At 42.0% G+C, this 14,988-nt stretch overlaps 4 protein-coding genes and 1 non-coding gene across 5 annotated transcripts; 4 read left to right on the top strand and 1 right to left on the bottom strand.

Moving 5' to 3' along the window:
• Positions 1-2,268: 2,268 nt before the first annotated feature.
• F5Y00DRAFT_264358 (glycoside hydrolase family 3 protein) lies at positions 2,269-4,643 on the top strand (the record flags this gene model as incomplete). The annotated part of the gene is made up of 3 exons (XM_048011643.1): positions 2,269-2,948; positions 3,100-4,175; positions 4,237-4,643. 3 exons carry the CDS (start codon positions 2,269-2,271, stop codon positions 4,641-4,643), a joined length of 2,163 nt encoding a protein of 720 aa, XP_047862672.1.
• Positions 4,644-5,520: 877 nt separating this feature from the next.
• On the top strand, positions 5,521-5,651 carry F5Y00DRAFT_t119. Its single transcript has one exon. It is a non-coding gene; the product is annotated as a tRNA-Trp (tRNA).
• A 2,240-nt stretch (positions 5,652-7,891) lies between these two features.
• On the top strand, positions 7,892-9,046 carry F5Y00DRAFT_243433 (carbonic anhydrase). The gene has a single exon (XM_048008666.1). It carries the CDS (start codon positions 8,095-8,097, stop codon positions 9,004-9,006), a length of 912 nt encoding a protein of 303 aa, XP_047862671.1. The 5' UTR covers positions 7,892-8,094; the 3' UTR covers positions 9,007-9,046.
• Positions 9,047-11,635, bottom strand: F5Y00DRAFT_243432 (glycosyl transferase family 90-domain-containing protein). The gene is made up of 4 exons (XM_048008665.1): positions 11,083-11,635; positions 10,698-10,974; positions 9,854-10,645; positions 9,047-9,802 (listed from the first exon to the last, which is right to left on the bottom strand). The coding sequence occupies exons 2-4, from the start codon at positions 10,953-10,955 to the stop codon at positions 9,467-9,469; spliced, it is 1,386 nt and encodes a 461-aa protein (XP_047862670.1). The 5' UTR covers positions 10,956-10,974; positions 11,083-11,635; the 3' UTR covers positions 9,047-9,466.
• A 1,703-nt stretch (positions 11,636-13,338) lies between these two features.
• F5Y00DRAFT_140069 (glycoside hydrolase family 128 protein) lies at positions 13,339-14,815 on the top strand. Its single transcript, XM_048004355.1, has 2 exons — positions 13,339-13,575; positions 13,631-14,815. Exon 2 carries the CDS (start codon positions 13,633-13,635, stop codon positions 14,572-14,574), a length of 942 nt encoding a protein of 313 aa, XP_047862669.1. The 5' UTR covers positions 13,339-13,575; positions 13,631-13,632; the 3' UTR covers positions 14,575-14,815.
• Positions 14,816-14,988: the final 173 nt, after the last annotated feature.

The following is a 14,988-nucleotide window of genomic DNA, read 5'->3' as shown; positions in this document are numbered from 1 at the left end:
TCGTTTATACATTTATAATTAACCGAGTTATTAATTATTTTCGTTTAATGGTTAAAAAAACGTTAAGTTTTTTTTTAAAATATTAAATTATAAATAAAAATGCCGAAAATGTTAAATATTTAAAATATTAAAAAATATTAAAAATAAAAATGTTAAAAATAAAAGTATTAAAAATATTAATTTATTTTAAATAACTTTAAATTAAAGTTTAATATTTAATTTAAAAATGTATTTTTTATAATTACATTATTTTTTAATTAATTATAAATTATATAACTTTTTTTTTAAAATATTTTACTTTTAATTTAAAGTTATTTTAAATACGTATTTTTTAAAAAATTAATTTATAAAAAATAATATTAACATCATTTAATTAATAAAATTATTAAAAAAATAATAACGTTAATATATTTTTATAATAAATAATAATTATATATAATTATATTAATTTTATTATTAAATTTATTAATTAATTTATACGTTTTAAATTTTTTAAAAATGTTAAATATAATTATAATAATCGTAATATTAATTATAATATAAATTATAATAATAATTATAATAATTAATTAATTAATAAAATTATTAAAAATAATAACGTTAATATATTTTTATAATAAATATTAATTAATTATATAATTATATTAATTTTATTATTAAATTTATTAATTAAATTTATATGTTTATATTTTTTATAATGTTAAAAATAATTATAACACCGGTTATAACGATAATTATAATAACGGTTATAATAATATTAATTATAACGCGTTAATCGTAACACGTAATAAAATTATATAAATATAAAAAAAATAAAAAAATTTAAATAAATAATAATATTATTATTTTTAAATATAAAATAAATTATTTTATACGTGGTTATAAATGTTATTATAAGTATTATTATAATAATAATTAATAATATTATTATTTATTATAAAATGGTTTTAACGTTTAAAATTATAATATAATAACGTAATATTATATAAATATATAAAAAATTTAAATAAATAAATTTAATATATTATTAATTTTAAATTATTTAAGTTAAAATTATTTTATATATTATAATATTATATTAAATTTTTATAAATATAAAATTTAAATTTTATTATTAAAATTTCATCGTAACGTAAATTTAAATTTAAAATAACTTTAAATTATAATTTATTAAAAAATTTACTCGTAATTTATAAATATAAACACACGGGTTATACGTTTTTAAAACGTATAATAAACGTAATTTTTACGTTTTAATAAATTATAATTTAACGTATATTAAAATAAATGTTAATATAAAATATTAAAAATATTTAAACGTATAACCGTATAATAATAATATAAATTCGGGTTATAATAACATCCTTTTAAAATGCCTTTTAATTTATAAAATATTAAAACATATATTTTAAATAAGCAATTTTTACTCGCATTTAACACAACATCTTAAGGTAAACCTTAAGCATAAGTGTGGTTTATTAACATTATCCTTTTTTTTCTCCTTTTTCTCCCTTTTCCCCCGTACGCGCTTGCGCGGGCAGGCGACGCAGCTAGTATAAACCATACGTTTCGTAGTACTGGTGGTGCCAACGGGCAAGCCAGCGTAAATGGGCGCAGCCTGCTTCCATGAATTGTGGTTCAAGTTGTATTGAGATAAGGCACAAGTGACTTTTTTTTTAAGCATATTTACAATACAACACTCTGTTCAAATCATCCGCTAGCAGTTCAATGTGATCGCGGACGTCAAACTTTGGGTAAGTATCATTCAGGTACGTGCATGGTTGAGTAGCGCGAACCTTGGATGTAACAGCACCTTAATTAATATATATATAGGTATTGCGGACCGGAACTAAAGGCCCTTTTCCCTCTTCAACCGCTTAAAATCCCATCGCGCTCCGGGAAAATACCATGCTGCCCACGTTAGGGGAGAAGATCTTCAATATATCGAGAGCTACGAGCCGAGGAGGTGCCGTCGGCCAAGATGGGACAAGAGATCAATCTATAGGGAGGCGTGGAACGCGGCAAGAAAATGCCATAGGCCTCCTTTCCATTCTCCGTCGATTGCCAAATCTAGTAGATCCGGTGTCTTTATGACGCCATATAGGACGCAGTTTTAGGGTCAGCAAATCACGTATGGGCCTAGGCACACCAACAAGCAACGATATATTCGCCGGGCGTTTCATATAAGACTCGTGGGGAACCTCCAAGAACTTTAAAATGCCCGTATTGACCTTGCTCCTCGGTATATTTTGTGTTCGGTTGCCAACAATGAAGTTTCCTGTCTTTGCTGCGGCGTTGACAACGGTCTCCGCGGCCGCGTCACTCGATTGGGCGGCGGCCTACGAGAAAGCAAATGCTTCGTTAGCGAAGCTCTCTCAGAATGACAAAATCAACATCGTTACGGGAGTTGGCTGGAATAAAGGGCCCTGCGTCGGTAACACGGCGCCCGCGAGTTCTATCAACTATCCTCAGCTGTGCTTACAAGACGGACCCCTCGGCATCCGATTTGCCACTGGGAATAATGCCTTCGTTCCGGGAATACAAATCGCCGCGACTTGGGATCGTGCCTTGATGAGGGAGCGGGGACAGTTCATGGCCGAGGAGACGAAAGGGTGCGGCATCCACGTGTTGCTAGGTCCCGTTGCCGGTCCTCTCGGTAAGATCCCTACGGGTGGGCGAAATTGGGAGGGTTTCGGTGCCGACCCTTACCTGCAAGGTATCGCTATGGCGGAAACTATTGAGGGCATGCAGAGCGTTGGTGTCCAGGCCAATGCGAAGCACTACATCCTCAACGAGCAAGAGCTCAACCGCGAGACCATAAGCTCTAATATTGATGATCGAACGATACATGAGCTTTATCTTTGGCCCTTCGCGGATGCCGTACACGCAAACGTCGCGTCGGTCATGTGTTCTTACAATAAGATTAATGGTACCTGGACGTGCGAGAAGTAAGTTTTAATTACCAGTTCTATTCTTTCTCAGGCGCTATCCCTACTCTTCACGAGCACCGGTGACTCCTAGTCTGCGAAATTTATATTTGCAGGGTTTTGAGCGGCCAAGATCACACTTATTAGAAATGGCCAACTGACGATGACACAGCCCATACGCTCTCGACACGCTCTTGAAGAAGGAGCTAGGGTTCCAAGGATACATCATGACGGACTGGAACGCGCAACATTCTACTGTCGAGGCTGCGACCTCCGGACTAGACATGACAATGCCTGGTACTGATTTTAACGGCGGGTCTCTGTACTGGGGCTCAAAGTTGAATCAGGCTGTAAGCAGCGGTCAGGTGCCGCAGTCGCGTCTCGATGACATGGTGCGTCGGATTCTGGCGGCGTGGTACTTGCTAGGCCAGGATAGTGGCTATCCCGCGATCAATCTCAAAGCAAACGTGCAAGGAACCCACAAGACAAATATTCGCGCGACGGCGAGGGACGGGATCGTCCTACTAAAGAACGAAGGGGGTATTCTCCCTCTAAAGAAACCCGGCAAGCTCGGACTAGTCGGTTCTGCTGCTGTTGCCAACCCCCAAGGAATCAACTCTTGTACCGACCAAGGATGCAACACCGGCGCCCTCGGAATGGGCTGGGGCTCCGGAACTGCTTCTTATCCGTACTTCAGCGCTCCGGCAGATGCCATCAAGACCCGAGCCGATGCCGATGGGACGCAGATCAGCTTGTCTTCGTCTGACAGCACCAGCTCCGTAAGCTCGGCCGTCGACGGGGCGGACGTCGCTATCGTATTCGTCACATCCGACAGCGGCGAAGGGTACATTACCGTGGAAGATAACGTGGGCGACCGCAATAATCTTGACCCGTGGCACAATGGCAACGAGCTTGTCAAGGCCGTTGCGGCAGCGAGCGATAATGTGGTTGTGGTTGTGCACTCCGTCGGCCCCGTCATACTGGAGACGATCCTTGCGCAGCCGAACGTCAAGGCGATCGTGTGGGCTGGTCTCCCGTCCCAAGAGAATGGAAACGCGCTCGTGGACGTTCTCTACGGAGACTCCAACCCTTCGGGCAAGCTGCCGTACACTATTGCTAAGGCCGCCGCGGATTACGGAACTAGCGCCAGCCAAGGCGATGACGACTTCAAGGAGGGTCTATACGTTGACTACCGCAAGTTCGATAAAGAAGGCATCGCTCCTAGGTACGAATTTGGATATGGTTTATGTAAGTTGGCTCGACATCCTTCTTTTCGTAGGGATGTTCCATAACTAAATCTACTCCGCAGCGTACACTAACTTCACTTACTCCGATATTTTCGTTGATGGGCGGCCAACAGCGGGCCCTGCGACTGGGAATATCATACCGGGAGGGCCTGCTGACCTTTGGGAGACGGTAGTAACTGTTACCGCCACAATTACCAACTCGGGCGCTGTTCAAGGCGCCGAGGTAGCCCAATTATATATAGAGTACCCGGAATCCGCTGCCGCGCCGCCAAAGCAGCTTCGCGGGTTTGAGAAGTTGGCCCTAGAGCCAGGCGCTAAGGATATTGTCGCCTTCGAAGTCAAGAGGCGAGATTTAAGTTTTTGGGATACAACAAAGCAAAGCTGGGTTGTTCCCTCTGGTATTTTCAACTTCACCGTCGGCGCGAGTAGCCGCGATATTCGACTGAGTGGCACCCTCGAGGTTCCATAGTCAGACGTATGAAGACAAGGTTCTTCCATTTACCATGTATATATGCCATTACATATAGACCCCAGTTTTGACATAACCTATTTTTAAGGATACTGTTACGTAGACAGCTCGAAATTCTATCTATAGTGAATTTGAACAACATTTACTTACATGCCGTATTCTAAACAAGACACTGACCGGAATTTCGTCTAAAACACTATCTATTCTCTTGACATATCGAAGACAACATTAGCGGCTTTTTGCCGTTGTGTATTTAACCCACAAGTTTAATATCATATAGATAGATGGCCAAAGTTTAAGTAGGTCGAACGTTGAATTGAGGTACGTCTGCCTGAGATTTATATGTTGAAATGGATGGTCACACGACTGCTTTCAGGTACAGTACATAGCGTCTTCGAGTGGAAATTATATATAAGAAGGACCTCCTCTCTGCATTCATACGGTTGATAGGTAGACTGAATTAGTGTGCAACATACGGCTCATATACCGTATCTTTTAGAATTATGGTAGTTTATAATACGGAGAGTTGAATACCCAAGTGTGACTAGCCATTGAATTCCCCTGGAATGAAGAAGGGATGTAAATTACAACCCAAATGTCAAGTACCGATAAGCCCAATTCGTTTCAACGGTCTATGTCACTCCATCATATATTAATGTTCGCCTGTAATTATGCGTTCTTAGTTAATAGTTTGATATATACACATGCCAACGCATAAACAAGAGTAACTCCAATGGAACGGGACACCTCTTAGTATTCCACCAAGCATAAACTTAAGCGATAAAGCATATAATATGTACCTCGATGCTTCTGGTGGAAAGGCGTCGACTTTATATAGGTAAAAAGCCAGGGCTATCGTCACTTAATTAAAATACCGTCCTCTGTGGCGCAATTGGCTAGCGCGTCGTAAGTCCAATCCACTTGGTTTATGTAAATATTCACCAACTAATCCTATCATCGTAGTGACTGTTAATCAGGAGGTTGGAAGTTCGAGCCTTCCCGGAGGAGATGACCTTATTCTTTTTTTCTTCCACATATATCATCTAGCTGAGCCCTTGTACTCATAGAAAGAAACGTTTACATCATGTTAGTTCAAGTCTGTAGCATATGTAAAAATAGGTAATCTACACACTTTCATAACTTGACTAAAAGAGCCTACAATATACTTGAAAAAGCGCACGGGATTAAAATAAGCAATATTCTGCACCCGAGTGCTTTTGACTTATTTTACCATCGTTCTTCATAAAAGTATTGAGGAGCGTGCGTCGCATTTTTTACTTATGCCTTATACCCTTGTTGACCCCACGGCGTTCTTAAATCGCGATTCGCACGAAATCTCGAATATTGTAGTTAAAGCTTGCTAGATAAGGGTGCCAATAATGATTAATGATCAGGATTTTAATACTCTCATAAATCCTGTGTGTTAACCAAGTAGGTACCTAAGGTAGTTTTATGTGCTAGTAGTAGGGTATACCTATGCCGTTGTGGGTCGTAAAAATTCACTCGTTCTGTTCACCTGTGATAGACTACTAGCCTCATTTAACTGGCCGTTTGTTATTCAAAACCCTGGGTATAAATATGTAGGTTAGTATTTACTTGAGATGTTGAAGTTACGAGCCCTTGAGGTGGAGTGGGCATAGTTTAATCATATTTAATTATCTATTCATCGATCACAACATCATAAGGGGATACAGAAGGCTTGAGAAGTGAATTGATCCGTCTGTCTTTGAGTTAGCTGGAAACAGTAAGAAAAGGAAGAAGTGATATGCGTAGCTTTGGATCCCTATGTACATAGGTGCTTCTATATCTAACCGTATTCTAGCGTGGCTTTATCAACTGGGAATTGTAGCCGTGAATAGAAAATGCTATAGTGATGTCACGCCCTTTGGTCCTTTGCTGTATCTACTAGAGGGTCCAAGCGCCTGGCGGTCCCTCTTCGCTGCGCTCAGAGGGAACCAAAAACCTAGGACAAACCAAAATTCTAGGACAACCTTAGCAACAAAATACGTGTTTCCCATATAAAATCCAACTTTTAACAATCTATATTTAAATAAATAAAATAGATAAAAATATACTCCCAATAATAATTATATTTTAAATATTTTATTCTATAGAAAAGTAATTTTTTCAATTTTAAATAAAAATAAAAGTAAAAAAGTAAGCTTTTTTTAGTTGTTTTTTAAGAAGGAGGTGTAAGAAGTTTAAACATCTTACATATTTTTTAAAAAACACTACACTATAATAGCTATAACTTAGCCAATATTATAACTATAAGCATGCAACTTATATCAGAATTTTTATTATTTTTCAAAGAATTTTTTAATATCAAAATTATTTTAATAGCTTTTATATCAGTAAAGTTAAACTTTTAAATTACTGGAAAATGTTAATGCAGCCCATACATTCTACATAGTAAATACTATTTGTCCCAGGTTTTTGGTTCGTCCCAGATTTTTGGTTCCTTCTGAGCGTAGCGAAGAGGGACCGCCAGGCGTTTGGACCCTCTAGTAGTTTTAATTAATATAAGGGACCTCTTGCATTAAAAGTATGGGCCGTTTCCCACGGATACCTATGGCTTTTAAAGGGGGATATATCCAATAGAAAATTTCAAGCGTATAAGGCAACTACCTAATAACATCAAATTCGCTACTACGAATACGAGGGTTTACTTCAACACCATCCAATTTGGTTTCAATGGCTCAAAATATTCGAGAAGAGTATGCCAGGAGAACCCCTTGAAGATTGAGTGGTTTTGTCGCGTCAAAGTTTATACCTTAAAGCCAGCCCCTGACTAATACGCCTGTATGCGTGGTATACTAAACATAAATGCCAGATCCCATTATAATATTGCAGATATAACAAGTTTAATCTTTATTACCTACTCAAGGTGTTGTAATCATATAACTAGTGTAGAATAGTAAGGGTGCTTATTTAGATGATGCCCGTCGCCCAAGGCAAGATAAAAGACCAATAGCTTAGTTCATAGGCCATAGACACCGAAGGGAATAGTTTCCAAGTATTCTTATACGCGATACCGATCTAATACAGCCACGCGGTATTTAAAGAGACGCTAGAGAAATTAGCGTTCTCTAGTGAATGCAAGTAAGAAGACTATTAAATTAGAATTAGCTACTAGTACAATTCGGAAGAATGACGAAACTCCAAGAAGCATCTCGTATCTTATACAATACAATATCTATTCCCAACTCGATTTGAAATTGAAACTAATCCACCATATGCTTCTATTTGGTGATATCATTGGTGACATTGAACAATTTTCATAAGGCAGCGAAAACAAAACATCGTGGAAAGCGTGCAAGTGAATAATGACTAGGCACCTTAGGTACAAGTAGACACCTACATAGATAGAATGCATTACCTATGGCAAGTACCTAATGTAGTATAACTTACAAGAGGCCCGCCTCCGTAGATCCCCCACTATTGACGTCTTATGGCGTTTCGGGATCTGGGCGGTCTCAACAAATCTTGCATACTCAAGAAATCCTTGTCCTTGGACTTCTTCTCAACGCGCCGATTTCCTACGTGCGTATTATTCTCAACGGGCCCGATGCCTCATAAAGCTCGTATAGCCCAACATATTCTTTCATCTACGAGACGAACTATCTACTCGGGCAGCTTCCAACGTATCCGCCATTTTCCAAGGTACTCGACCGTAAGCACCGACGGTTGGCGCGCCATGTCGCAGACTGAGATGTCCAAGTACCTGAAGCAGACGCACGACCGTGTGTTCGAGCACAACCGTGCCTGGGCCGAGGAGCAGAGGAAGAGGGATCCCGAGTTCTTCGATAAGCTATCCGCTGGGCAAACCCCGGAATATCTATGGATAGGATGCAGCGATTCGCGAATTCCGGCTGAGCAGATCACGGGCTTGGGACCGGGAGAGGCGTTCATTCACCGCAACATCGCCAACCTAGTCGTCAATACCGACCTGAACGTCATGAGCGTCATCAACTACGCGGTCCGCCACCTGCAGGTCAAGCATATCGTAGTGTGTGGACATTACGGCTGCGGCGGTGTTAAGGCCGCTATGACGCCCAAGGACCTAGGGCTGCTTAACCCGTGGCTGAGGAACATCCGGGACGTTTACCGCCTGCACGAGAAAGAGTTAGACGATATCAAGGATGAGAATGAGCGCTACAATCGCCTAGTAGAGCTCAGCGTTGTCGAGCAGTGCCGCAATGTCATCAAGACGGCGGCTGTCCAGCAGTCATATGCCAAGAACCAATTCCCTATCGTCCACGGATGGGTATTCGGATTTGAGGATGGTTTGCTCAAGGATCTAAAGGTGGATCATGAGGAGATGTTGCGCGGTATCCAGAAGATTTACAACCTCACGGACTGATTGGTCCTCCACGGGAAAAGGACGGGATACGATATCATCATTTTATTAATTGCGGTAACAGCGCCGGTCTGACCCGCCTTGCCAGTAAATTAGGCTCGTGTAGCTATAAAAGAGTCCTTAGAGCCCCGCGGCTATCTAAGCAATGTTTAAACACTTATAAGTGACATGGATGTCCCTTCATTATACATCTGGCTTCTTGCTCCGTTCCACTTCTCTACCTGATGAGTGCATGTCTAGGCCCGTCAGAATATGCAGACCCAGCCCGTTCGTACCGTACATCCAGGGCACCGGCCTATTACATCTTTGGCCTACGCGTCAGTGCCGGGTTACATTCCTGTTGTGTAATTCTGACTGATGGGCAACCCAATCCGCGGCGGTGGCTTGCTATCTCAGATGGCTAACCTTAGCGAATCGTCGGCGATATATATCCGTAATAACTTTGCCAAGTAGAAATGAGACCTTACTCGGCTCCGACCGTGTCGCTGTTGTCAGACTCCCAGAATCCATGCTCGAAGCTCTTGCTCTGCCTAAAGGCAAACCGTTCCCAGCTCACGCCTCTTCTAACCTTAACGCCGTCATCGTTAGTTTCGTACCGTCGCGGCTCGAAATCCATCACGGCGCGCCAGTTGCGAATCATCCGCCGCCAATAGCAAGCCTCGGCAGCCGGTGTGAGATAGCGGTCTCGGAATACTTGTGCAGACTCTTTTGCGATCCGCCGCGCTCGATCGGGATCTGCCACGAGCCCATCCATCTGCGCTTTCAAGTCCGACCAATCACGTTTCACTTTGACGTAATTCTAACCAACGATATTAGTCGGATACCGCATTAGAAGACTAAGGAAGCATACCTGGTGAGGCCCGCTGTCTTTTAAAAGGGGCTGGTAGTGGAAGACGTAATTTAGCTTATGGATTATCGGGACGCTTTCGCAATTCTGTAGATATCGCAGCCGTCCGCTCCAGGAATTGCCTTCGGTATGGGCAACGTATTTGAAACGGCAAAAGTCTTTCATGGCCATAATATTTGTGCGGTTATGCCAATCGATAGCCTCGACATCGTTCCAATCGTAACCTTTCGAAGCCTCCACCAAGGCGGTTCGTAGCTTACGATTCACGGCCAGACTCCCGCGCCAGCACAGCTTGTCTTCTTTATCATCCCAGCCGTTGGGATATTGGGCCTCCAACTCCGTCGCGTCCTCGCGGAACTGAACGTAGGACCCTATACCATCGTCGGGATAGCTCCATCCGTCAAAATCGGGCATGACCCATAACCACTGATTATCCTCTTCGCGCGCCCAACTCCATCTGATACGTTCCTCATTCTTTTCCCCCCTGGCTGCTCTATCCTCGATATCGATAATGAATTCGACGTTCGGGAGCGATCGAGGATCGGGGATAGCAGTTATAGCGCGATACAGGTTCGCGAGAGCTGCGAGACCGCGGGAGCGATCCGGTTCGCCTTTCTTCTCCTTAATTACGTATAATTCGCCATTCGAAATCATAACGTGGAATTCGCCGTGCGGGAGACCGGTGTAATCTTTTTTTGCGTCAACCTGGACGTCCGACTCCTTGATGCGTTTGTTTTGCTCTAGAAGAAAATCTCGGGCGCGGTCGATTTCTTGATATAGATCAGGGAACGCATTCTGTGATATTATGAGCGCCGGTATACTTCTAGAAATCTAGATCGGTATTTACCTCGCATTGGCTGTCGGAAAGCCCATAATTAAGACTATCCCTTTTCACATCGAACGTCCAAGATTCGTCATCGGGAGACGAGGGTATCGGGTGACCTGGCTGCTCGACGGGTTCTCGAAGGGATTCCTCGATAGGCTCCCGGAAGGACTGCTCGATTGGAATCTCGAAGGACCGCCTCACATCGCCGAAGAATGAGAAGGCGGTCACGATAAAGACGATCGCTAGAATCGGCCAGCGAAGGCGACGCAAGCGCGCCATGAAGGACTCGCCCTGCTGACTACACGAAAGAAAAGACTTGTTGGCATGCATTGTTAAAACGAACGTAAATAGTAAACTACAAGAGCAGCGTAGTAGTACACCGTCAAGGCGGGGAGGAAATGCGTACCGTCAAGAGGCGGAACAACTGTTAGAAAATCATCACTTCGGGAGGCGGCGAAAGGGAGTCGCTCATTTTAATAGAATAGGCTTTATTCGTGCATCGCCTTGTGTCACCGTCTCACCGCATTACTAGAAAAAGAGGAAATACTAGGTAGGTATGAAGAAATGAAAAATAGCAGCGCTGATACGTCCGGGATGGGAATGGTATCATTGCGTCCGCCGCGTCTAAAGAGTTTGCGGTTCCGACGGCAACCCAACCCCTGCTAGCCCTGTCACCATATCTAAATAAAAGGGGTACCCTAGCCAAATATAGTGATCGGATACCGGGAATAAGCTTGATCTGGGTGCTTCGGTACTACCATGGGTTTTCTGGTCTTATCTTCTTGTCTCCTTGTTGGCCGATTGATATGAGACGTCAAAAAACGTACGTAGTTGTCTAAGACATGCGGATGCCTTAAGGTACATATCCATGAGACTATTCATGACCCTGTCAGACCGTAAGGTAAAGACCTATTTTTAAATGTTTTACACATGCTATCCGACTGCGTGAAGCTGTATACTTGTTTTTCTCACATGCTTATCAATTCAATTGTAGTCTTTGTACATTACCGCGCCAGGGTGGCGGGGGGACATGATCTCAGGGATTATGTCACCTTATAAGATTATTTTAAAATTTTGAATATTATTACAGTATCCCGACATGATCACCGGGATAATATTGCATATCGAATCATTTCGAGTCTCCGTGACGATGTTTAATGAAAATAGCCTCATATTTGAAATAGTCTCAGGGATCATGTTGAATTTGTATAATTTTAGCTTTCTAAGATAATCTTAGCCTTCAACGATCTCAGCCTTTCAAAACGATCTCAGCCTTCGAAATGATCTCAGCCTTTCGAAATGATCTCTGGCCCAGGTAAGTACGACCTATTCGTAAGTATGACTTATTATACCTACCTTGAATTGCACCTGCCTCCCCTTATTGCAGCCTTATATACTGCAACAACAAGCCAGCTATTGTTTCCCGTAAAATCGTAGCAACGTAAGACTTAGCTCAATCAATACTTAGCTCAATCGTAAACCACGTAGACTTGTAATTGTAATCGTAATAATCGTACTTGTAAGCCTGTAATTCGAGCCTCACCTGTGATGTTTATTTTCAACTATTCGTATTAATAATATTGTATCATGTGCAGGTGAATATATGCGCTTAGGCTGCTTTCTTTTTTCATTTATTAGGTATACATATACCTAATAGTATCATATAATTTTATACCTTATATGCTTATATTTAAGTTGACATGATCTCTGGATTTTGAAATGATCTCCGGGACCATGTCGGAGGTACGTGACTATTCCAAAAAGGTAAGTATCTTATTTCTTAAAACCCTTATATTTTACATACAATCTCGGAACTTCGTGACTTTGTCTTTTTGAATATGATGTATTTTTACATAATTGTCTCCAATTCGAAAGGATCACGAAATCGCATGAGGGTCTCGTCAACAACATCATTGGCTCTTTTTCATCGTCAAAAGCTGGTCTCCTAATTGAAATCATTTCGAATCGTTAGGACTATCCCTGAGATCATGTCGGCCTCCCACGCTGGCGCGCTAATGTATGAATCGGCTTCCTTCCCCTCCCCCCCCCCCTTTTTTCCCCCTCGAAATGTTCCCATTATTTTAAACCTCACAACCTTGATGTTTCTACCCATAACCTGGGTCTATGCACGTCATCAAAAGCTTATCTCGATGACAGCATGATTCTATTTCCCGCTCGCCGTATACATATGACTGTTCCTAAACCTCGTCCAAGTGAAGGTCAATTCAAGTTGCTAGACATTGATATTCAGTATTCACTATGTCATACATTTCTCATCGAAATCAGAGTGCCGAGATCAACCGAATATCAAGGTGGCAGCTCATTTATGCGGTCGACGCACTGTTACGCTGCATTGATTATTGTTTGAAATTACTATAAAGCTAGCCACCGTTACCTTAGTGCTCAGCACCTACCTCAATGGTTGTCCCGGGTGAGAGTCAGATTGAGCTAAGCGAGCCTCTCATGATGCTTTATTTTCTTATATTGAAGTAATAAATTCTAGGCTGGTCTATTCGTGTAAGCATATGATTGCGGCTATTGGGTGGCGCTGCTGAATCGTCGTATGTCACAGGAGCCAAGCCTAGCCATTCTGCCTTGGTTGCAACCATCCTACATTTCTTCAGCTGAATGCTATCGGATATACGATATATCGAGCAGGCTTCTGACGTCTGGCCCTAATACGGGGGATAAGTTGGAAAATGATCCAAGCAAAAGAAAAGCTAGAACGTCGGCGAAAGTATTTCCTACTTAACTACGTTCAAGTTCTCGGTCTGTGAACTTTCCTTAATTAGACCTTGACATGCTATCATTGGTAAACTATCATAAGTGGTTTCTAGATATCTAAAATTTGACAGTTCCATTAGCGAGAGCGCAACCAAGTTTCAAGCTACGATCAAGTGTGCGTCAGAATTGCAACCGTCCAGTCATCCTTTCATTTAACCTTTCTCAGCCAGCTATGCATCAGTCCTATGTTCTGCTCATTGCGTTTACTTCCCTTGCTCTCGCTCAGACTCGGTCATCCAAGCGTGGGTTGGTATTTATTACAGAGCTTGACAACTCGGCGGATGATAAAGTATGGGTACAGTCGGGGTCTGATTTGACTTGGTACTACAATTACAAGTCAGAGCCATCATCCGCCTTTGATGATATACCCCAAGACCGGTTCGAATTCGTCCCCATGCTTTGGGGTGCTATCGACGACACCTCCTTTCTCGAGTCTGTCCAGAGCCAGATTGACTCCGGCCGTAACATCACGCACGTCCTCAGTTTTAACGAACCTGATGCCCAATATAGTGGTGGTAGTAATATCGAGCCCTCAAAGGCTGCGGACGTATGGATAAAGAATATAGAGCCTCTCGCTGATAAGGGGGTGAAACTGGGGTTGCCGGCCTGCACTGGAGGCTGGGGAGGGATACCGTGGCTCGAACAGTTCCTCGGTAATTGCTCTGAACTGATTAGCACCGAAAATCATAAAAAGAACTGTACATACGATTTCGTGACGATACATTGGTATGGGAACTTTGAAGGGCTGGCAAGTCATATGGGTTCGTATGCTGCTGCGTTTCCAAACATAACTCAATGGATTACCGAATATAATTTCGACAATCAAGACCTCGCCACGACCCAAACGTTCTACAACACATCCTCCGAGTATTTCGACCGTATGGATTCCGTCGGTCGTTACAGTTTGTTTGGCTCTTTCCGGTCAAGTGATAGCAACGTCGGTCCTAATGCCGCCATGTTAAACAACGACGGGCAGCTAACAGATATCGGCTCGTGGTATCTGGGTATGAGTGGCACGCACATCGACCCCCAGTCGGGAGCAGGGAGAACGCGTGCAACCGTAGCAAGTGCTGCGGCTCTTATATTAGCTGGCGGTATTTCATTTATGCTGTAACACCGGAACTTTCTTTTGGTAGGCTTCAGGACGTTCTAGAAATTGAGGAGAGTATAGGTACAGGGGAGGTTTCTTATTTTCTTAGGTACCTCATATGTGTGCTTTAGATGATGCAATTTCATATCAGGAAATGCCTCTCGACTCGAGGATTAATTGGCCACAATTTTGTAATTAAGAAAGTTATAAGCCTGTGAGCTAGGCTTCTATTTTTTGTCGGGGCTCATCAATGTTATAAGACTTAGATTTTAATTTATAATACCTTCAAGGGAATGACCCAGAGAACAATATATCAAATCCGGAATACAACAGCCATGTTTGCTTGCCGAGCTGTTCACGGCTAAGAAAATATAAAATATTAAGCTCTGGAGACGAGAGAACCTGCCAAGATGCTATTCTTTGGCAGATGGAAGTAGG

Source organism: Daldinia vernicosa, assembly GCF_022497035.1.
Source record: "Daldinia vernicosa strain CBS 139.73 unplaced genomic scaffold F5Y00scaffold_41, whole genome shotgun sequence".
Classification (NCBI taxonomy): Eukaryota; Fungi; Ascomycota; class Sordariomycetes; order Xylariales; family Hypoxylaceae; genus Daldinia; species Daldinia vernicosa.
The sequence above is the reverse complement of the archived record's forward strand: the minus strand, read 5'-3'. Positions and strand labels throughout refer to the sequence as shown.